Genomic DNA, 23423 nt, shown 5'->3' on the forward strand with positions numbered 1-23423 from the left:
GGATGTTGGTAGTAATGAATATCCAGGTTGACTTCTGAAGGTTAGAACGGTTAGCTGTACCGCAACGAGATGGGGGGGGGGGTGGCCAAGAGAGGGGGCGTGGCCAGGGGTGTTTGTTTTTGACCCCTGCGTCGCCCTTCCCCTTCCACCAGGCATGGCCCCGTAAACGAGATGGATGAACCTCTAATGACAGTCGAACCCCCCCCCCCTGTCGGGGAGGAGTTATGGCTGCCATTGGCTTCAGCGCCCTGAGCGTGATGAGGAGGGGGCAGCTGGAGGGCAGCTGGAGGGCCGATACCTGCAGCCTCCCCAGCTCCCCGTCCCCCCACGCACCACGGCGGAGAGGGACGGACACCGGGATGTAGGACGGCAGCCCTCATTCCCATTGGCCGGCACTCTAGGCCAATAGGGTGCTGTGTTTATGGTAGAAGTGTGGGGGGGCGCGAGGAGGTCAGCTAACCCTAACCCTGCTCACTGCCCTCTGCTTCTCGTCGGTCTTCGCTCCTGGAGGAACGAATCGGGAGTGAAGGGACGCGGCGGAGAGCACGGGGCGCTGGCGTGACACGGGGCGAGGGGCCAGGAGCACGCTGCGAGGGTTAATCAGAGGACGCCGGTCACGGGTGTGCAGACATCTCACCCCGCGTCCCCCGCCGCCATTAAGGCTGTCGTCCTCAACAAAGAGCCCGTTGACTCCCACCAGACGCACCGCAGCCTGGGACGGTCCTGTCTCACCCTCTTCAATCAACAGGAGGACAGTGTGTGTGTGTGTGTGTGTGTGTGTGTGTGTGTGTGTGTGTGTGTGTGTGTGTGTGTGTGTGTGTGTGTGTGTGTGTGTGTGTGTGTGTGTGTGTGTGTGTGTGTGTGTGTGTGTGTGAGTGAGAGAGTGTGAGACCCGGGCTGATGGAGGACCTTATCAGGAAGCCTTTCCTCTTTAAATGAAAACGATTCCCTGGCTGTCCGAGCCGAGCCTGGAGGTGTTAAAGGGGCGTGACCCTGGCTCAGAGGGGGGGTTCCCTTTGTTTTAATTGGCTGAACCCCGTAGGGACGAGCCAATCCCTGCTGGGTTCATGATAACCGGAGTGGGGTAGGAGGTTGGGGTGTCATGGTGTGTATACAACATACGATAGGTTTGTGTGTTTGGACGAACCCTTCACCAGGGTCGCTGTGGGCCGCCCCCCGTGATGATAAACATGAGTCTGTGTGTGTTACACAAACGGAGCCTTCGGCCACAGAGGAGTTACTGGGGAGGGATTTAAGTGTCGATGCAAATGTGTGTGTGGGTGTGTGTTCGTTCACACACAGAGTGAGCGTGTCGATTCATGTTTCCTTGGCTGTCATCCGAGCGAGAGCAAGCGCCTTTATCTTCATCTCCCTCCCCTTTTAAACACGTGCACAGACATGCACGTTCTGCCCTGCAACCAGTGGGGAGAAAGCTCTTCCCGAGACAGAGACTCTCCGGCACGCACAACGTACCCGGACACACACATGGCTACACACACATGGCTACACACACATGGCTACACACACACATGGCTACGTACCTGGACACACGCATGGCTACACACAGGCACCGGTATTCCCGTGCATAGCGGCGTGCCCTGCAGCAGGTGCGGTGCTCCAGGTGCGGTGCTCCAGGTGTAACCGCGTCCCACTCCCCGGCTGCGGGCTGGTCAATGTGCTCCGACGCTCTGCTCCGTGGAGCTCTGGTCTGCAGGAGGCTTCTCCAAGGTTGCCCGACTTTAATTGGTTTCCTTTCCTTCTCTTCTACTCTTTGCTCTCCGTGCCGCGGTGAAGTGCACGGGGCGTCATTGGGGCGGCCGGGGTGTGAACACCTCCCGGGCTCAGTGCTCCCCGGGTCCGGACGGGGACTAGCAGTAGATGTGACCCCCCCCCCGGGCTCAGTGCTCCCCGGGTCCGGACGGGGATTAGCAGTAGACGTGACCCCCCCCGGCTGAAGCATCAACCCCCCGTAGCGTTGGGGCCGCTGGGTTCAGCCACTGCTCCCTGCAGCCCCCCCTCCCTGCCTTTACCCGTCGAGGTGTGATTAAAACATAAATAAAAGGTGTTTGAACCTCCCTCAGGGGACGGGGAACGGGGTGTCATCACGGGGGAGTACGGAGCTGTATGAGAGGGGACGGGGAACGGGGTGTCATCACGGGGGAGTACGGAGATGTCTGAGAGGGACGGCCTCCATGTTTATAATGAGAGGTGAAGGGGCGCTCTCCTGCTTCCACACTTGAATGAAAGAATGTAATCACCTGATCATATAGTTTCCATCAGAAGGGGCTTCCTTGTCTTTGCTCATGTGTTTAAGATGGAGGAACGTTGTGTCTCTAGTCCCCACCGTGTCCGTCTGTCCTCATGTCCTCCTCATGTGTTTAAGATGGAGGAACGTTGTGTCTCTAGTCCCCACCGTGTCCGTCTGTCCTCAATGTCCTCCTCATGTGTTTAAGATGGAGGAACGTTGTGTCTCTGGTCCCCTCGTCGTCTGTTTCCTGTTCTCATGTCCTCCTCATGTGTTTAAGGTGGAGGAACGTTGTGTCTCTAGTCCCCACCGTGTCCGTCTGTCCTCATGTCCTCCTCATGTGTTTAAGATGGAGGAACGTTATGTCTCTAGTCCCCTCGTCGTCTGTTTCCTGTTCTCATGTCCTCCTCATGTGTTTAAGATGGAGGAACGTTGTGTCTCTAGTCCCCCACCGTGTCCGTCTGTCCTCATGTCCTCCTCATGTGTTTAAGATGGAGGAACGTTGTGTCTCTAGTCCCCACCGTGTCCGTCTGTCCTCATGTCCTCCTCATGTGTTTAAGATGGAGGAACGTTGTGTCTCTAGTCCCCTCGTCGTCTGTTTCCTGTTCTCATGTCCTCCTCATGTGTTTAAGATGGAGGAACGTTGTGTCTCTAGTCCCCACCGTGTCCGTCTGTCCTCATGTCCTCCTCATGTGTTTAAGATGGAGGAACGTTGTGTCTCTAGTCCCCTCGTCGTCTGTTTCCTGTTCTCATGTCCTCCTCATGTGTTGCAGCCATCATGTACGTGATGGGGGCTCTGGGCCCGGCCGCGGGATACCTCCTGGGGGGGGTGCTCATCGGCTTCTACGTGGACCCCACCACGGAGGTCACCATCGACCAGAGCGACCCCCGCTTCGTCGGCAACTGGTAGGTGTGTGTGTGTGTGTGTGTGTGTGTGTGTGTGTGTGTGTGTGTGTGTGTGTGTGTGTGTGTGTGTGTGTGTGTGTGTGTGTGTGTGTGTGTGTGTGTGTGTGTGTGTGTGTGTGTGTGTGTGTGTGTGTGTGTAAGTTAATGTAACGCTCACAGCTTCAGCTGTGGAGATCTCTGGTGGCTCTTCCCCTGTTTCAGATAATTATTGAATGAATAATTGGTTTAATAACTGGGTTTATCTTCTCTGCAAACGAAGCAAGCCAAATTGTAATTGACATCTCTTTGGGCTCTCGTTAACTTCTGACGGGCATTTGGCATCTTTACATGACCTAGCATCGACTCCATGGTGAATGCATGAACCTAAAGGAGGAACCCATCGGTTCAGCTCTCCAGAGTCACCAGAGGAGTGTGTGTGTGCACCATGAGGAGCGTGTGTGCGCACCATGAGGAGTGTGTGTGTGCACCATGAGGAGCGTGTGTGTGCACCATGAGGAGCGTGTGTGTGCACCAGAGGAGCGTGTGTGCGCACCAGAGGAGCGTGTGTGCGCACCAGAGGAGCGTGTGTGTGCACCAGAGGAGCGTGTGTGTGCACCAGAGGAGCGTGTGTGCGCACCATGAGGAGCGTGTGTGCGCACCATGAGGAGCGTGTGTGTGCACCATGAGGAGCGTGTGTGTGCACCATGAGGAGCGTGTGTGTGCACCATGAGGAGCGTGTGTGTGCACCATGAGGAGCGTGTGTGTGCACCATGAGGAGTGTGCGCACCATGAGGAGTGTGTGTGTGCGCACCATGAGGAGTGTGTGTGTGCGCACCAGAGGAGCGTGTGTGTGCACCATGAGGAGTGTGTGTGTGCACCAGAGGAGCGTGTGTGTGCACCATGAGGAGTGTGTGTGTGCACCAGAGGAGCGTGTGTGCACCATGAGGAGTGTGTGGCCGTCTGCTCCGGTCGGGGCAGCGCGTCAGTCAGGGTGTGGTCTGACCCCCGTCCCACTGACCCCCGACCCCCCAGGTGGAGCGGCTTCCTGCTGTGCTCCGTGGCCATGCTGCTGGTCATCTTCCCCATGTTCGCCTTCCCCAAGAAGCTGCCCCCCCGCCACAAGAGGAGGAAGAAGAAGAAGAGCGTGTTGCCCGGCGACGGCTCCAGCGACGACGAGGTGACGAAGGAGAAGACGGCCGGCGGTGCCACGCACGACGTCTCCTCCTCCATGGGCTTCGGGAGGGACTTCAGAGGTACGGGGGCCCTGGTCGGTCCGGGGGGGTCCGGGGGGGTCTGGGGGGGTCCGGGGTCTGGTCTTGGGGGGGTCTGGGCCCTGGTCTGGTCTGGGGGGGTCTGGTCTAGGGTCTGGTTTTGGGGGGCCTGTTCTGGTCTGGGGGGGTCTGGTCTAGGGTCTGGTCTTGGGGGGCCTGGGGCCTGTTCTGGTCTGGGGGGGTCTGGTCTAGGGTCTGGTCTAGGGGGGCCAGGGGCGGAGCTCCACGAGGCGTCAGGCGGAGCTCCGCGAGGCGTCAGGCGGAGCTCCACGAGGCGTCAGGCGGAGCTCCACGAGGCGTCAGGCGGAGCTCCACGAGGCGTCAGGCGGAGCTCCACGAGGCCTGGGTGATACTTCAGCAGCGTCATTACGCTCAGATGTCTACTCCTGGGACATCGTCTCTCCGGTCCTCTGGGTCGCTCAGCCTCGCCCCAATGAGCCCCCCTTCACCCCCCCTCCTCCACCCCCCCTCCTCCACCCCCCCTCCTTCACCCCCCCCTCCTCCACCCCCCCTCCTTCACCCCGCCCTCCTCCACCCCCCCTCCTTCACCCCCCCCCTCCCTCCACCCCCCCCCCCTCCTCCACCGGTCCTCGGGGTCGCTCAGACCTCGCCCAATGAGCCCCCCTCCACCCCCCCCTCCTCCACCCCCCCTCCTCCACCCCCCCCTCCTCCCCCCCCCCCCCTCCACCCCCCCCTCCTCCACCCCCCCTCCTCCACCCCCCCCTCCTCCACCCCCCCCCTCCTCCACCCCCCCTCCTCCACCCCCCCTCCTTCACCCCCCCTCCTCCACCCCCCCTCCTCCACCCCCCCTCCTCCACCCCCCCCCCCCCTCCTCCACCGTCCTCTGGGTCGCTCAGCCTCGCCCCAATGAGCCCTCCTCCACCCCCCCCCTCCTCCACCCCCCCCCTCCTCCACCCCCCCCTCCTCCACCCCCCCTCCTCCACCCCCCCCTCCTCCACCCCCCCTCCTCCACCCCCCCTCCTTCACCCCCCCCTCCTCCACCCCCCCTCCTTCACCCCCCCTCCACCCCCCCCCCTCCACCCCCCCTCCTCCACCCCCCCCTCCTCCACCCCCCCTCCTTCACCCCCCCCTCCTCCACCCCCCCTCCTCCACCCCCCTCCTCTACCTTTGGTTAGCAAACCAAACTGGATGTATTCTAGGATCTGTTCCCGTTGGTGTATATGACCCGTCGCCACTGTTTCGCTCCCCCACCAATGTGTCAAACACAACCTAGTTTTCCCGCTGTTGGAGAATTCCCCGGTCTGTCCCGCTTCGGTGTGTGTGTGTGTGTGTGTGTGTGTGTGTGTGTGTGTGTGTGTGTGTGTGTGTGTGTGTGTGTGTGTGTGTGTGTGTGTGTGTGTGTGTGTGTGTGTGTGTGTGTGTTTGTGTGTGTGTGTGTGTGTGTTCTCTTCTCCTTTTTTAAATGAGCTCTCATGGGATTGCATACAGTTCCTCAGCAGCGGAGGGGCACACACACACACGCGCGCGCACACACACACGCAGACACAGGCGCAGTAGCAGTGTCATTGAATGGAGAGATCCTAACCCTAACCTGGCAGAGGAAGGCTGGGTTGTTCGGAGGGCTTGCACAAGAAGCGCCGCGGTGCCCATGAATACATCCGCCCTATAGGCCCAGCGACCCTGGCCCTATAGGCCCAGCGACCGTGGCCCTATAGGCCCAGCGACCGTGGCCCTATAGGCCCAGCGACCGTGGCTCTATAGGCCCAGCGACCGTGGCCCTATAGGCCCAGCGACCGTGGCCCTATAGGCCCAGCGACCGTGGCCCTATAGGCCCAGCGACCCTGGCCCTATAGGCCCAGCGACCGTGGCCCTATAGGCCCAGCGACCGTGGCTCTATAGGCCCAGCGACCGTGGCCCTATAGGCCCAGCGACCGTGGCCCTATAGGCCCAGCGACCGTGGCCCTATAGGCCCAGCGACCGTGGCTCTATAGGCCCAGCGACCGTGGCCCTATAGGCCCAGCGACCGTGGCCCTATAGGCCCAGCGACCGTGGCTCTATAGGCCCAGCGACCGTGGCCCTATAGGCCCAGCGACCGTGGCCCTATAGGCCCAGCGACCGTGGCCCTATAGGCCCAGCGACCGTGGCCCTATAGGCCCAGCGACCGTGGCCCTATAGGCCCAGCGACCGTGGCTCTATAGGCCCAGCGACCGTGGCCCTATAGGCCCAGCGACCGTGGCCCTATAGGCCCAGCGACCGTGGCCCTATAGGCCCAGCGACCCTGGCCCTATAGGCCCAGCGACCGTGGCCCTATAGGCCCAGCGACCCTGGCCCTATAGGCCCAGCGACCCTGGCCCTATAGGCCCAGCGACCGTGGCCCTATAGGCCCAGCGACCGTGGCCCTATAGGCCCAGCGACCGTGGCTCTATAGGCCCAGCGACCCTGGCCCTATAGGCCCAGCGACCGTGGCCCTATAGGCCCAGCGACCGTGGCCCTATAGGCCCAGCGACCGTGGCCCTATAGGCCCAGCGACCGTGGCTCTATAGGCCCAGCGACCGTGGCCCTATAGGCCCAGCGACCGTGGCCCTATAGGCCCCAGCGACCGTGGCCCTATAGGCCCAGCGACCGTGGCCCTATAGGCCCAGCGACCGTGGCCCTATAGGCCCAGCGACCGTGGCTCTATAGGCATTTTATTCTCCCAGTAGTGACTGCATAACAGCCATTCTGCAAGCTCAGGTGCTGTGGCTGTGGGGTTGTAATGTATTTCTGGGCTGTGTTTACGCCTTTGTTGAGCCCAGTGTTTGTTGGGGCACCAATTCAGCACTTTTTTCTGATGTGTTTCAGCAAAAAAGGTCTTCTTTCAGTGAGCACTCTCTGACCCTAAAACCGACTTTTCCTTTAAACAGAGTCATCTTTCCCTGTGAAATAATCATCAAATTAATAATAAGAAAATAAGAATAACTAAGAAATAGTAGTATAATTACTCCTAGTAATTACCTGACAGAATAACAGGGGACAGTTCAACATGAGTCTCCATAATCTGAAGGGAATGATGTTATCTGCCGTGGTTCATGTGTCTAAGGACTACTACTACCATGTGAGCCTGCCTTATTGTTCGCTTGTAATCAGAGACTTTCTTCTAATCTATTGAATGATTGTACTACTTCATGATGTTCTTACTTAACCTCACAACACATTTTACGAGATTAAATATTATGTGATTCATTTTCAGTTGTGAATATCTGTGGAGTGTACAGCCGATAAACCTAGGAATATATGTTTATCTATCTAACCATACTTCACATAATAAAATTATATATTTATGCTGTTGTCCAGTCATAAAATAATAATTATTATTATGGATGGAAATGAACTGTAAATCTAAAATTAGGACATGATTTGTTCTCGCAACAAGGTTTAGAGAGATCTTCTTCTTTTTTACCAGCTAATCCTGATACTTTACCATATTTGAATAGCCTAATCTTATTTGTTTTTTATCCTGACGCTAATGCTGTAGGCCAATGGGCACTGTGCTGTATAAGGTTGGGTTCATGTCTGTGAGTTCTGCCCGGTAACAGTGATGCTGTTACAGTTTGACCATGAGCGTTTTGAGTGATGGGCCAATTGCAATGAGAGGGCATTTCTGCGTCCGAGTCACATGGGAAATGTCCTCTGGCAGATGTGTGTGTATGCAATGTGCTTGTGAGTGTGTAAGTAATTGACGGGCTGAAAAAAGAAGATGAGAGGACTAAATATAGATGACTCAACCGGGAACTGATCTCAGTCGGTAGAGGCGTAGCGAGATCGTCTTCCAATCAAAACCACATTAATATTTTGTTTATCGCTTGGACAGACCATCGGTCCACATCTTCCACCACCAAGTATTTTAAACTTTCTCAACAATAATTATTATTAAACATGATAACAAAGACAATACTCCTTGTTGGGGTAAGGGTTATGATAACAACTACTGGTAATACGATTAAGGATATTTTAAATGATTGGAACAACGATGATAATAACTCTAATGATAATAATGTTCATGATAGTATTAATAAATGAAAACGGCACGTTGAGTTATCGCTACCATGATACAGGACGTCAATGTAATGTTTGCCATCCATGTGTAAACCTTGAGTAGGAGGGAACGGGAAACCTGGCACTTATTGTGAGTTATTTCATGTTAGTAATAATTCACCTCTGAGTGGTACAGGGTTTCATGGCCTCTCAGCAATGGTAACAAACAACCATTTACCTCCATTTTACCATCAGAACTGAAGCGGGTTTATGAGAGCTGTTTGCGAGGGGATTCTGACGGACATGTTTGCTGCTGGAATGCTGCCTTAGCTTCACTAAACGTTGATGTACAGCATTGAATGGATCTCCGGGCCGAATGGCACCTCTAGATAAGGACCAACGGTACTCTTATATCAGCCAGAGATCAAAACGTATTGTTGTCCTAGACCAGACCCAGTATCAAAGTGCATCGATCAATATGAATATCAACTGAAAACAAATTATGGTTTAGAAAATGTTTAAAAATAAGAACAATGGTGAGTGTGAGTAATGCATCCATCCCATCATTGAGTTACGATGTCATCCCTGTATTCCCCCCCCCCCTCCCCCACAGAGCTCCCCAAGGCGGCCATGAAGATCCTCAGCAACATGACCTTCATCTTCATCAGCCTCTCCTACACGGCCGAGTGCGCCATCGTGACCGCCTTCATCACGTTCATCCCCAAGTTCATCGAGTCCCAGTTCGGCATCCCCGCCTCCAACGCCAGCATCTACACCGGTGGGCACACACACACACACACACACACACGAACACGAACACGAACACACACACACACACACACACACACACACATCCCGTTTCCTGTGTTGTTCCTCTGAATGCTAATTCATTCATTCATGGGGGCGTCCAGGTCTCTCACTCTCTCTCTCCTCAGTCGTTTGCGCTGGACTCCAGCGTGTGTGTACAGACAGGCTGTGGTGGTGCTATGAGTCACTCGTACTCCACATCCAGAACACTAATGTACCGCTCTGTTGACTGGCAGCACTGCAGCCTGGAGTCACTGAGGAGAGAGGACGCACACTCTCCCTCACACACGTCCACACGCGGACAACCCTCGGCTGTCTACCTGCTACACTAGGCACCAGTCGCCGTGGAGGAGGATTCATAACGCATAATCCTTCGTCCCATGGGACCTCTTGGTGCCAGCTCTGCTCATACGCCATATTGTGGCAGGGAGTGGTAAACACTCTCTGACACACACACACACACACACACACACACACACACACACACACACACACACACACCACACACACACACACACACACACACACACACACACACACACACACACACACACACACACACACACACACACACACACACACACCACAATGCGATTGCCTAATCTTCTCCAGCCTGTTGCCAGGAAACCAGGAGTGAAGTCAAATGGGTGGTGCGGTTGCCATGACGACCCAAACCATGCCATGGCTGTGATGTGATGATGAGAGGGAGAGGGCGCCCCTGGAGAGGGCAGGGGACGGAGGGATGCTTGCATTAACCAGATGGACCCGACCCCCCCACTGAGGGCTTAAGGCTTTGAATCGGAGGAATGACACACCACTTTAAGAGTGTGTATCGTCGTGTGTGTGAGGTTTATAGTTTACTTTATAGTTGTGTGTGTGTGTGTGTTTGAGGGTTTATAGTTGTGTGTGTGTGTGTGTGTGTGTGTGTGTGTGTGTGTGTGTGTGTGTGTGTGTGTGTGTGTGTGTGTGTGTGTGTGTGTGTGTGTGTGTGTGTGTGTGTGTGTGTGTGTGTGTGTGGTTTATAGTTGTGTGTGTGTGTGTGTGTGTGTGTGTGGGTTTATAGTTGTGTGTGTGTGTGTGGGTTTATAGTTGTGTGTGTGTGCGTGTGTGTGTGTGTGTGTTTGAGGGTTTATAGTTGTGTGTGTGTGTTTGTGTGTGCGTGTGTGTGTGTGTGTTTGAGGGTTTATAGTTGTGTGTGTGTGTGTGTTTGAGGGTTTATAGTTGTGTGTGTGTGTGTGTGTGGCTGCCTGTGTATACGTAATCACTGTGTTTGTGGACAGGTTAAAGAGCTGTTACGTTTGCACAGTCATTATATGCCTCTGCAGAAATAGCACTATCACGCACACACACGGGCGCACACACACATAGACAAACACACACGCACACCTCTCCGTCTTTCTGATGCACTTCTCAGCCTCCCGACGCCCACCTCCCAGTCACGTTCCTCCGTCTGCTCTCCCCTCTTCTCCCCCTTTCCCTTTGGTTGCATCCTTCCTCATTCATCTTTAGATAGTTCAGTGATTGGCTCCTCCTCATCTTTAAGTGTTCCTCACACTCTTGAGCTTTTATTTCACTCGTCCTCGTTCTGCCTAAGTTCTTTCCTTTCTCCCACACTGCACCTCCCCCCCTCCATCTCCCCTCTCCATCTCCGTCTCTCCCCCTCCCTCCTTCCCTCTGTCTCCCCCCTCCGTCTCCCCCGGGATGGGCTCTGGGCTTTAAGTCGATCACAGCGGTCTGTAGGACATGAAGACCCCACACTTCACTGCAGGCTCCAGCCGACTTGGCAGAATCAGAGATCAAGATTCATGTTAGACTATCAGTACACCTCGAAACAGCCACATCGACCCTACACACACACACACGTACACACACTACACACTACACACGCACGCACACACACACACACTCCAATTGTGGTTTCTCACACTTGCAAAGGTGACCTCCCGTGTCAATGTGTGACGTAGTCTGAATAATGGTTCAGTGTTGTGCGGACAAAGGGGGCTTGCCTTGGGACTGAGGCCGGGGCCTTCACCCCATGGGGCCCCCGGGACCGGACCTCACCAGCCCCCATGGGGCCGCCGGGACCGGACCTCACCAGCCCCGCGCCGCTCTGGTTGAGGAGGAGGGCCTTCCTCCCTGATCTCTGGGTGGAGCACGGCGGTGAGCGCTGGCTGTGAACCAGCTGTTTGAGGCGGTTCAGGGGACATGTTTCTCATCGGAGCACTGTAGATCAGCAGACCTTACTCATGGATACAACAAGCTATGGAGCACATTAAAGGAAAGGGAACACTGGAACAGGCACAATATGACCCCTTTAACAAATGTACTGAGTTAGCAAGTGTGTGCATGATGACTTTAAGGACGTGCTTGCGTGGGCACGTGCATGCTCTTAATCCCAGGAAAAGCACTCTTTACAACGAAAACCCTGCACTCACAGGATAGACATAAGCTACAGCTGTCTACGGCCGGCTCCCACTGACACTCGCAAAGGGGGTGTGTGTGTGTGTGTGTGTGTGTGTGTGTGTGTGTGTGTGTGTGTGTGTGTGTGTGTGTGTGTGTGTGTGTGTGTGTGTGTGTGAGAGATAAAGAGTGATGTCCACAGAAATAGCACGAGTGCCATGTATCTGATAGATGTCACGGTGTATACTGCAGTGTTTTAAGAGACACAGACAGACAGACAGACAGACAGACAGACAGACAGACAGACAGACAGAGCGGATGACTCAGCCCCCCCCCCCCCCTCCCACCAGCCTCTCTGTCGTTATGCAGTGGACTGGAGAGAGCTCTCAGCCGGGCTGAGCGATCACCAGGGGCAAGCCTCTCTGGACGGCTGACCCAGGACTAGCTCAGAGCTAGCTCTGCTAGCTCTGAGCTAGCTCTGAGCTAGCGGCCCTGTAGCCCCAGTGTTAGCTTCTCTCTCACTGTCAGTCCGAGCCGAGGGGAGGACCGAGGTCCCGCCTATGGGGGTCACGCACTCACTCTCTTCCACACACATCCATTTTAAGTCCCATATTCTTTTAATCCATTGGGATAGCGTGAAGGTTATTGTGTCGTACAATTTCATGTGAAAGCCGTAAAACCTACTAATCAAATGTATTTTAACGTAATTAATCACGACATGTTTATTATTATTCATTAGTTGGACCTAATTCTGACATGTTGATCACACCCCACCACCTTTAAGGGTCAGGGTTAGGGTTTCATTCTATTGTACGCGTGTGGAATCAACCCAGCCTCCCTCCAGATCTCTTGCTCTGTCTCTCTCCCTTTCTCCCCGTCTTTGTCTCTGGACCCATCCCTCCTACCCTCCTAACCTCCTACCCTCCTAACCCCTTTTCTACAGGCTTCTCTTTCTTTGTTTGTTTCCTCTCCTGATCTCCCCCCGCCCCCCCGCCCCCCCGCCCCCCCCACCAGACACACACTTTCCTTCTCTTCATCATTCACTCCAATTTCCTTCACACTTTTTCTCTCTCTCTCTGTCTGTCTCTCTCTCTCCCCCTCTCTCTCTCCCCCCTCTCTCTGTCTCTCTGTCTCTCTCTCCCCCTATCTCTCTCCCCCTCTCTCTGTCTCTTTCTCCATAACCACACTCCCCCCCCCCCCTCTTTCCTTCCCTTACCCCTGTTATGTTTTCAATCACACATTTTCTCTGTTTCTTTCTCCCCCTTACCTCCCTTCGACCTCCTCTCTCTCCCCCTCTCTCTGTGTTTCTCTCTCCCACCTTTCCTCCCTTCGTCCTCCTCTCTCTCCCCCTCTCTCTGTGTTTCTCTCTCCCCCTTTCCTCCCTTCTTCGCCCTCTCTCTCCCCCTCTCTCTGTGTTTCTCTCTCCCCCTTCCCTCCCTTCGTCCTCCTCTCTCTCCCCCTCTCTCTGAGTTTCTCTTTCCCCCTTTCCTCCCTTCGTCCTCCTCTCTCTCCCCCTCTCTCTGTGTTTCTCTCTCCCCCTCCCTTCTTCGTCCTCTCTCTCCCCCTCTCTGTGTTTCTCTCTCCCCCTTCCCTCCCTTCGTCGTCCTCTCTCTCCCCCTCTCTCTGTGTTTCTCTCTCCCCCTTTCCTCCCTTCTTCGTCCTCTCTCTCCCCCTCTCTCTGTGTTTCTCTCTCCCCCTTTACTCCCTTCGTCCTTCCCCTACCGCCCTACCACTCTTATCTTACGACTAACCGTTTCCCTTCTTGTTGAGTCTCTAGTTGTCTCTCACTCTGTCTGTCTGTGTTCACATGACACTCAAGAAAATTGAAATTGTTAGTCCAACTATGATTGGATTATTAAGATGCATGTATACAAGTTAGTCAAACCAAAATCGAATGGAATTGGGTTTCTCATAGTCGTATTAAGACCCCTAGATTATTTGATTGATAGTCGCATTAAGCGTGCATGTTTACGTCAATCGCCCATGCTCGAGATCTTTTCCGGGGGCCGAGAGCCGTAAGTAGAAGGAGATGCTCGTGGTGGTGTTGTCGCCGTAGGAAAACGAGAAACAGCCATTTATTTAAAAAGGTGGCTCAGAAGGTGTGTTGTGATCATCAACATGCATTCAGTAAACAATTCGCTTCGATTTCCCCCAAGGCTGATTTAAAAGTACATGTTTCCCTAAACGTTTGTCATCACCGAGGTTGTAAAGTAGTAACTTTACAACCCTGTAACTTTACATCTGTCAAAATTAATCTTTTTTCCTTCCGAAGTGTTTACGATCTTTATTCTTTTATTGCACCGCGGCCGAACTGACGGGGATATTCTCTGATATTATGAATCTTAAGACTGCGTCGGGTACTCTGACTCTCTGGTACTACAAAGACTCGTGTTGGGGGTTATCTCGGCCGTGTTGGAGAAGGAATTGGGTGTATCTCCCACGTCCCTCCCTCCCTCCTCCTCCCCCCTCCCTCTAACTCCCCCATGTTATGTTTCTCATGCGTCCTCGCCCCCCAGGCCTGATCATCGTTCCCAGTGCGGGCGTGGGCATCGTGCTGGGGGGCTACATCATCAAGAGGCTGAAGCTGGGCGCCCGCGAGTCGGCCAAGCTGGCCATGATCTGCAGCGGAGTGTCGCTGCTCTGCTTCTCCACGCTCTTCATCGTGGGCTGTGAGAGCATCAACCTGGGGGGCATCAACATCCCCTACACCACCGGGTGAGCGCCTCCACCCACCTACACCACCCACTCCCCTACACCACCGGGTGAGCGCCTCCACCCACCTACACCACCCACTCCCCTACACCACCGGGTGAGCGCCTCCACCCACCTGCCCACACCTACACCACCCACCCACCTACACCACCGGGTGAGGAGCCTCCACCCACCTACACCACCCACTCCCCTACACCACCGGGTGAGCGCCTCCACCCACCTCCCCACACCTACACCACCCACTCCCCTACACCACCGGGTGAGCGCCTCCACCCACCTCCCCACACCTACACCACCCACTCCCCTACACCACCGGGTGAGCGCCTCCACCCACCTCCCCACACCTACACCACCCACTCCCCTACACCACCGGGTGAGCGCCTCCACCCACCTACACCACCCACTCCCCTACACCACCGGGTGAGCGCCTCCACCCACCTACACCACCCACTCCCCTACACCACCGGGTGAGGAGCCTCCACCCACCTACACCACCGGGTGAGGAGCCTCCACCCACCTACACCACCGGGTGAGGAGCCTCCACCCACCTCCCCCCACCTACACCACCCACTCCCCTACACCACCGGGTGAGGAGCCTCCACCCACCTACACCACCGGGTGAGGAGCCTCCACCCACCTACACCACCCCACACCTCCACCACCCAAACCCTGACACCACCCACACACCTACAACACCAGGTGAGCAGCCCTACACCCCACACACACACACACACACACACACACACACACACACACACACACACACACACACACACACACACACACACACTCTTTCTAGGAGCAGGCTCGCTGGATGTTAAAAGAGAAGCTAACAAGCATCCAGTGTTGATGTCACTGCAGACAGAAATAAGGTGTTGAAATCTGCTGGCGTGTTCACGAGGTCACACTGGAGACCTCGTGAACACGGCGCGCGCGACACGGTGTGTGACGCGCTGAACCGGGTTCCCACGGCGACACGTGTGTGACGCGCTGAACAGGGTTCCCACGGCGACACGGTGTGTGACGCGCTGAACAGGGTTCCCACGGCGACATGGTGTGTGACGGGGTGATCAGGGTTCCCACGGCGACACGTGTGTGACGCGCTGATCAGGGTTGCCACGGTGACACGTGTGTGACGGGGTCCAGAGGAGAGGACCCTCTCCACTGGGCCCGGTGTTCAGGCCCAGAGAAGAGGACCCTCTCCACTGGGCCCGGTGTTCAGGCCCAGAGGAGAGGGTCCTCTCCACTGGGCCCGGTGTTCAGGCACAGAGGAGAGGACCCTCTCCTCTGGGCCCGGTGTTCAGGCCCAGAGGAGAGGGTCCTCTCCACTGGGCCCGGTGTTCAGGCACAGAGGAGAGGACCCTCTCCTCTGGGCCCGGTGTTCAGGCCCAGAGGAGAGACAGTCGGGCTGTGTTCCGGTACCTCTTTGACCTGCTTCACCCACTAATGACACAACCTCTCAGAGCGGTAGTTTGTTAAAGTCCTGGTCTGCCCCAGAGGGTTTAGCACGCCCCTGTGATGTGGAAGGCGCTCTTCATAGTGGGGCCGAGTCCGGAGCCCGGTGGCATGTAGGGTCTTCATGAGGAACGCTCACAGAGTCGCCTCTATTGGTGTCCACACGCCAGACACACGCTAGGCCAGACGTAGCGCTGCGCTGCTCGCTTCCAGTTGGACTCCAGCGCCTGTTGTCTCTCTTCCCGTCCGGGATCAATCGACTAGATCTTATTTAATCTTGAGGTTTCACTCTTCACTCAAGGCTACCAGAGGACGTGGGCTTTCTTAGAACATGCTGATTCCTCCTCGTAACGCCCCGGTCTACGAGGGAACACATTTGTTTACTCTCCGCTGATTGCCTCAGAGATTTGCCTCTGGTTCACATCAGCCGGTCACTGTGACGTGGGGAGTTTTCGGTCCAGGTCATCAGAGGCCACGGTCCAGCGCTGGGAATCCTCTCTGCTGGGACAATAGGAGGAAGTCTGCACACACACACACACACACACACACACACACACACACACACACACACACACACACACACACACACACACACACACACACACACACACACACACTGTACCAGGGCTCTGCACGCTTTGAAGCCATCAAGACGCAGTCGGCCTCTGGCCTCTGGCTGGATCAAACGGTTGGCCGTGCACGCAGGCTCTAGTTAATGACCACATGATGGACATATGTACCCCCGCACAATGACCTTTGAATCGGGATCCTGTGGCGTTCATAACACGCTTTGACTATACGTCGTACTGTACTGAAATGTACACAATGTACTAAATTCACGTTCCCGTAGCTTTCCTGTCCTTCCCTCTCTCCAGCCTGAGCCGCTGCTCGCACGCCGGTCGGAGCCAGGCTTAGGGTCAAACAAAGGCTCCGTATTTGCGTGAAACCATTTATGTATTGTATTGTGGTGACTTCATCTGCAAAGACAGCTTGAGCTTTGAAATCCTACACCCCTGTTCTGGAACAGATCCAGACCATCAAACATATTTCATGTTAATCGTTTTTATGACATAATCATCCTCATAAAATGCCTCAGGAACTAATTCTAATTACATTCGGTGAGTGTCTGTTGACCTGCCACGGCCCTAGGCAAACCATTATTTCCATACACACACGCTCATCATCACGGACACTGTGTGTGTGTGTGTGTGTGTGTGTGTGTGTGTGTGTGTGTGTGTGTGTGTGTGTGTGTGTGTGTGTGTGTGTGTGTGTGTGTGTGTGTGTGTGTGTGTGTGTGTGTGTGTGTGTGTGTTAACTGATTACGTGTGTGGGTGTGTACAGAGAGGTGGTTGGGTGCCGGTCACACTCACTCCCTCCCAGCCCTGGGCAGTATTGTGTTCGAGGCGGTCTCAGAGCGGGGGTCCCCCTGTAGACAGAGGGGTCCCTCAGGGGGTCCCCCTGTAGACAGCGGGCCCCTGGGTGTTGGTGTGAGAGCAGGGCCCGCTCCGTCCTTCTGTCCGTCTCACACCCATCACACCAGCGTCATCATACCAGCAGCAGCACCATCGCACCGAGAAGAAGGAGACCATTAACTCTGTCTCCCCCTCAGCCCCACCCTCACCATGGCCCACCGCAACCTCACCGGCAGCTGCAACGTCAACTGCGGCTGCAGGATCCACGAGTACGCTCCGGTCTGCGGCTCCGACGGCATCACCTACTTTAACCCCTGCCTGGCCGGCTGCAGTGGGGTGGGGAACGACAGCACGGGGGTCAGTCCACGCACACACGCACGCACGCACGCACACACACACACACACACAGAGACACGGACACACGGACACACACACAAACACACGCACACACACACGGACACACGGGCACACGCACACGCACAGACACACACAGACACAGACACGCACACGCACACGCAGACACAGACACACACAGACACACGCACACAGGCACACGCACACAGACACACAGACACACACACGAGCATAAAGGGATGTTTCTGAATCCCACACAGTCACGTTGGATAAGTGTCTGCTAAAAGAATCAAAGGTATTGTAACAACAGCTGTGAACACATGGGGGCGTAGTGAAAGATCCACCACACAGTGAGTCCTCTGCTGATGCTAACAGAACCACACAGTGAGTCCTCTACTGATGCTAACAGAACCACACAGTGAGTCCTCTACTGATGCTAACAGAACCACACAGTGAGTCCTCTACTGATGCTAACAGAACCACACAGTGAGTCCTCTACTGATGCTAACAGAACCACACAGTGAGTCCTCTACTGATGCTAACAGAACCACGGCACAGTGAGTCCTCTACTGATGCTAACAGAACCACACAGTGAGTCCTCTGCTGATGCTAACAGAACCACACAGTGAGTCCTCTACTGATGCTAACAGAACCACCACACAGTGAGTCCTCTACTGATGCTAACAGAACCACGGCACAGTGAGTCCTCTACTGATGCTAACAGAACCACGGCACAGTGAGTCCTCTACTGATGCTAACAGAACCACACAGTGAGTCCTCTGCTGATGCTAACAGAACCACACAGTGAGTCCTCTACTGATGCTAACAGAACCACCACACAGTGAGTCCTCTACTGATGCTAACAGAACCACGGCACAGTGAGTCCTCTACTGATGCTAACAGAACCACACAGTGAGTCCTCTGCTGATGCTAACAGAACCACACAGTGAGTCCTCTACTGATGCTAACAGAACCACCACACAGTGAGTACTGATGCTAACAGAACCACACAGTGAGTCCTCTGCTGAAGCTGATGCTAACAGATTGATGCTGGCTTCATTCACGGAGTCTTGTGTAGTCATCCCTTTGGAGGAAGAAGTACATATTTGTACTACAATCCCATGAAGTGAAGGAACCTAGAAGCTGTAGAGATAGGGGGCCGAGTGCTGGGCCCGGGAACATGTGTACATCATGCATGTCTTAAGGAATGCAAACCAAGGGCGCGATCCAACAGCCTCTCTATAATAATACACATTCCCTCGTACATGTTCCCGGAAGTCAATATCCAGCAGGAAGTGTCTAGCTCCATAACAATGTCCGACTGGAAATCAAAACAACATTGGTGAAAGTTGTTCTATTGTTAGAGGTGTTGGTGTGTGTGTGGGTGTGATTGTGTGTGTAGGTGTAGGTGTGTATTTCTCTGAAAAGTACCCTAACTGAATTTTTACATCTCCAAATACGAAGAGAATACTAAATTCCAATATATTGAACTAAGGATTAAACAACCCAGCATCACAAAGTCCACGTATCGTCTCCTACCTTACAGAACCTAACTTATTTTAATTAACAGATACTTAGTCGTAGATTATCTTCTGTTAGTCGTTTTAAAGAATGCCGTGATGGTGTTCCAGTGTCCGTTGTGAGGGCTCGCCTTAGTGGGGGATGTCCCTGGCATCAGGGTGACGACTCCTCACCCTGTCCACACACTCGTTAGCCTTCTGCCCAGGACCTCGGTGTGGTGGGCTGGTCCACGTGTATAGCCTGCTGTGTGCTGGTCCAGGCTCCTGGTACACTGTCCAGGCTCCAGTGTGCTGGTCCAGGCTCCTGGTACAGTGTCCAGGCTCCAGTGTGCTGGTCCAGGCTCCTGGTACAGTGTCCATGCTCCGGTGTGCTGGTCCAGGCTCCTGGTACACTGTCCAGGCTCCAGTGTGCTGGTCCAGGCTCCTGGTTGCTGGTCCGGTGTGGTGCTGGTCCGGTGTGGTGCTGGTCCAGTGTGGTGCTGGTCCGGTGTGGTGCTGGTCCCGGCTCCTGGTTGATGGTCCAGTGTGGTGCTGGTCCAGTGTGGTGCTGGTCCCGGCTCCTGGTTGATGGTCCAGTGTGGTGCTGGTCCAGTGTGGTGCTGGTCCCGGCTCCTGGTTGATGGTCCAGTGTGGTGCTGGTCCAGTGTGGTGCTGGTCCCGGCTCCTGGTTGATGGTCCAGTGTGGTGCTGGTCCAGTGTGGTGCTGGTCCAGTGTGGTGCTGGTCCAGTGTGGTGCTGGTCCCGGCTCCTGGTTGATGGTCCAGTGTGGTGCTGGTCCGGTGTGGTGCTGGTCCAGTGTGGTGCTGGTCCAGTGTGGTGCTGGTCCAGTGTGGTGCTGGTCCTGGCTCCTGGTTGCTGGTCCGGGGTCCAGGCTCCTCACCGCGCCGTGTCCCCAGCAGGTCAGGAACTACACGGACTGCGGCTGCGTCCAGAGCCGGCAGGTCATCACGCCGTCGTCTGGAGGGCCGGTCAACCAGCTGCAGCTGGTCATCGTGAAGACCTACCTGAACGAGAACGGCTTCGCTCTGTCGGGGAAGTGCGACCGCACCTGCAATACCCTCATCCCCTTCCTCATCTTCCTCTTCATCGTCACGCTCATCACCGCCTGCGCACAGCCCTCCGCCATCATCGTCACGCTCAGGTTTGGCTCCTCCCCCCTCTATTTGGCCCCTCCCCTCTTTGGCTCCTCCATTACTACCACTGTTTGTTTGTTTTTCTCATTAAGAATTCTGTGTATGAATGACTTAATAGTACAAGGGGTGGAACTATCTGGAATACGCATCATCACACCTATAATAATGAATCCTCCAGGTGAATGTTAACTCTGCACTCCTGCTCTGTAATCGTGTCGTTCCCTCCCCAGGTCTGTTGACGAGCAGGAACGGCCTTTCGCTCTGGGGATGCAGTTTGTCCTGCTCAGAACGCTTGGTAAGCAGCTGGTTCATCTTCTTTCTGCTCACCTTAGTGTCCGAACACCGGCCTCCAGCTCCTGTCTCAAAGCCCGCAGCACGTAAAGTAGCGCCATTCATCTGAATAACCCAGAGCTCTGAGGAATATAGACCGTCACAGCTCACCAACACCGACGTACATCCACAGCATCCACTGTGAGACGGATTCCTCAAGACAAGCTCTCCTTCTTTACTTTATCTACATTTAGGGCTTTAGTCAGAAGAAGGAGAAACAACAATATGTCGCCGTCGGTACAGTAAGGACGTTCATAGAACCGAGTGCCAAGCACTAACATGATGTTAAGTACTCTTTTTGCCAGGATGTACAACATACAATCAGTGCATACCTTGGGTGCCAGGACGTACAAACATAGAATTAAGAGTAAGGGAGGGGTGGTAGGGGGGGGGGGGCTATGCAGTCTAGGTGAACTGGAAACCAGGGAGACTTGAGTCTCTTCCAGAGCGTCGCCGGGAGTGACTCTGCAGTCCTGGCGTCGGCAGGCAGCTCGTTCCAACATTGCGGTGAAACATAAGAGTTGTGACTTTGTCCCGTCTTAATTTCCCTCGACTAACAGGCGTGAGTGGTCAGGCTCTTCTCCTCTTGTCCTGTGTGCTCCAGCCTCTCACACACATGACCTCCAGCCGGCTGGAGGCAACACGCAGAGCCAGTGGAATGTGTAGCGGGCGGCTGCAGCAGCCCCTGCCCTGAGCTCAGCTGTAGCTTAGAGTTAGCCCCAGGGTCAGAGAGCTGCAGCCCTACCAGGCTCCAGACCTCCACGGTATGCAGCAGACAATGCAAAACAGACGCATTCTCCCCAGGCACATAGCTGTGTGTGTGTCTGTGTGCGTGTGTGTGTGCGTGTGTGTGTCAATGTGGCCGAGGGTTGTGTAGGTTTGTAATAAATATAACCGTGTGTGGTTGGATGTCAAGGATGATATTAATTCTGACCAACTTTATATATATTTATGAATTATGTGTGTAAGATTAACTTTTTCTGCTTTGCTGGCATGGAAATGCCTCGAGATCCAAACATTAAGAAATACTTCCACCTAGTGGTGGCAAAGTGTATTACATATTATTCTAAACATGGTCTTAGTTTTAACGTGTGTGTGTGTGTCCCCAGCCTACATCCCCACCCCCATCTACTTCGGCGCCGTCATCGACACCACCTGCATGCTGTGGCAGCAGGACTGCGGTGTGCACGGCTCCTGCTGGGAGTACGACGTCACCTCCTTCCGCTTCGTGTACTTCGGCCTGGCCGCCAGCCTGAAGTTCGTGGGCTTCATCTTCATCTTCCTCACCTGGTACTCGCTGAAGCACAAGGAGGACAGGCCGGCGGGGGCCGTGGCCAGCGGGCGCCACCTGGCCCTGCCCCCGCTGGGCACGGTCAGCGAGCTCATCTGCCACGCCGGCGGCCACAAGAGCCACGCCCGCACGCGGTCGTGCCCCGTGTTCACCCCCCCCCGGGGCGACCCCGGCCCCAGCCTGCTCCAGCGCGGCCACAGCAGCCTCAGTTGCCCCGGTAACGACCTCAAAGCAATAGCCCCGCCCATCCTTGGTTCCGCCCACGTCTGAGGGGGGGGATCCTTTACTCTTGGGGGGGGGGGGGGGGGGGGAGGGTTTGCCTTCCCGCTGCCGTTTCCCCAGCAACGGAACAGTGTCCATCTTAACAACCAATCGGGACGCTCTGTGACGATGGCGGACAGGAAGTGGTCCCCCTCAACTGACGAGCGGCTCGGTAATCCCAGGGCTCGCCATCAGGGCGGCGCCGTACCCCGCTATTTAAATGGTATTTTTTTATCTTCTGTTATTGTTGTCCCCATCTGCCGCCTAAACACAGTGTCCTCCAGACGTCCATATATGGGCTTACGACTGCACGACATTAACCTGGTGCTACCGCTACTTACTGGAGGGGGCGGGGCATTATAGTCTAGCCTACACTGATTGGAGAGTAGACGGACCACTTACAATCCACGCTGCAACTAAAGCACAAATGTATCAACCTTTACTATGCAACATCCCCATGTACACACACACACACACACACACACACACACACACACACACACACACACACACACACACACACACACACACACACACACACACACACACACACACACACACACACACACACACACACACACACACACACACACCGGGCGCCTCCTGACTGCCCGTCCTGTACAGCTCGCTCTACATCACCCGCCTTTGACTGACTTTATCAGAAAGATCTCTTTTTCCTCTCCTTGTGAGGATGGGTTCGCTGGGCTTCAGCCCGTCCCGTGTGGTCGTGGTCAGTGTTCGGTTCTGGTGTTGCCAGACGTCTTGTTCATGTCGTTCGAAATGGACCCAAGTATTGTATTTCATTTACCCGCTCCCGACGGCCTCCCCTAACTCACCTGGTGTGGACCAGTGCCTCTGGAGACATAGACCTACGCTCGGTAGATATAGATCTACGCTCTGTAGACATAGACCTACGCTCTGTAGATATAGATCTACGCTCTGTAGATGTAGACCTACGCTCTGTAGATATAGACCTACGCTCTGTAGATGTAGACCTACGCTCTGAAGATATAGATCTATACTCCGTAGATATATATATGCTCTTTAGATATAGATCTACGCTCTGTAGATGTAGACCTACGCTCTGAAGATATAGATCTATACTCCGTAGATATATATATGCTCTTTAGATATAGATCTACGCTCTGGAGATATAGATCTACGCTCTGTCGATATAGGTCTATGCTCTGTCGATATAGATCTGTGCTCTGTAGATATAGATCTGTGCTCTGTAGATATAGATATATGCTCTGTAGATACAGATCTATGCTCTGTAGCCATAGATATAGATCTATGCTCTGTAGCGTCCAGTCTGGGCAAGGTAGCTACCGGGCTAATTAGCTAACCACACCAAGGGCCAATTGCATCTTCT

General features: G+C 54.8%; 1 protein-coding gene across 1 annotated transcript in view; it reads left to right on the forward strand.

Moving 5' to 3' along the window:
• The window catches only part of LOC130377041 (solute carrier organic anion transporter family member 5A1), a 43947-nt gene extending 21887 nt beyond the window's left edge, over positions 1-22060 (forward strand). The window contains exons 3-10 of the mRNA XM_056583978.1: positions 3019-3151; positions 4163-4383; positions 8990-9154; positions 14100-14298; positions 17360-17519; positions 19936-20177; positions 20400-20464; positions 21609-22060. Coding sequence (XP_056439953.1) covers positions 3019-3151; positions 4163-4383; positions 8990-9154; positions 14100-14298; positions 17360-17519; positions 19936-20177; positions 20400-20464; positions 21609-22060 — 1637 coding nt within the window. The remainder of the gene's footprint in view (positions 1-3018; positions 3152-4162; positions 4384-8989; positions 9155-14099; positions 14299-17359; positions 17520-19935; positions 20178-20399; positions 20465-21608) is intronic.
• The last annotated feature ends 1363 nt before the right edge of the window (positions 22061-23423 follow it).

This window comes from Gadus chalcogrammus, chromosome 23 (genome assembly GCF_026213295.1).
Source record: "Gadus chalcogrammus isolate NIFS_2021 chromosome 23, NIFS_Gcha_1.0, whole genome shotgun sequence".
Classification (NCBI taxonomy): Eukaryota; Metazoa; Chordata; class Actinopteri; order Gadiformes; family Gadidae; genus Gadus; species Gadus chalcogrammus.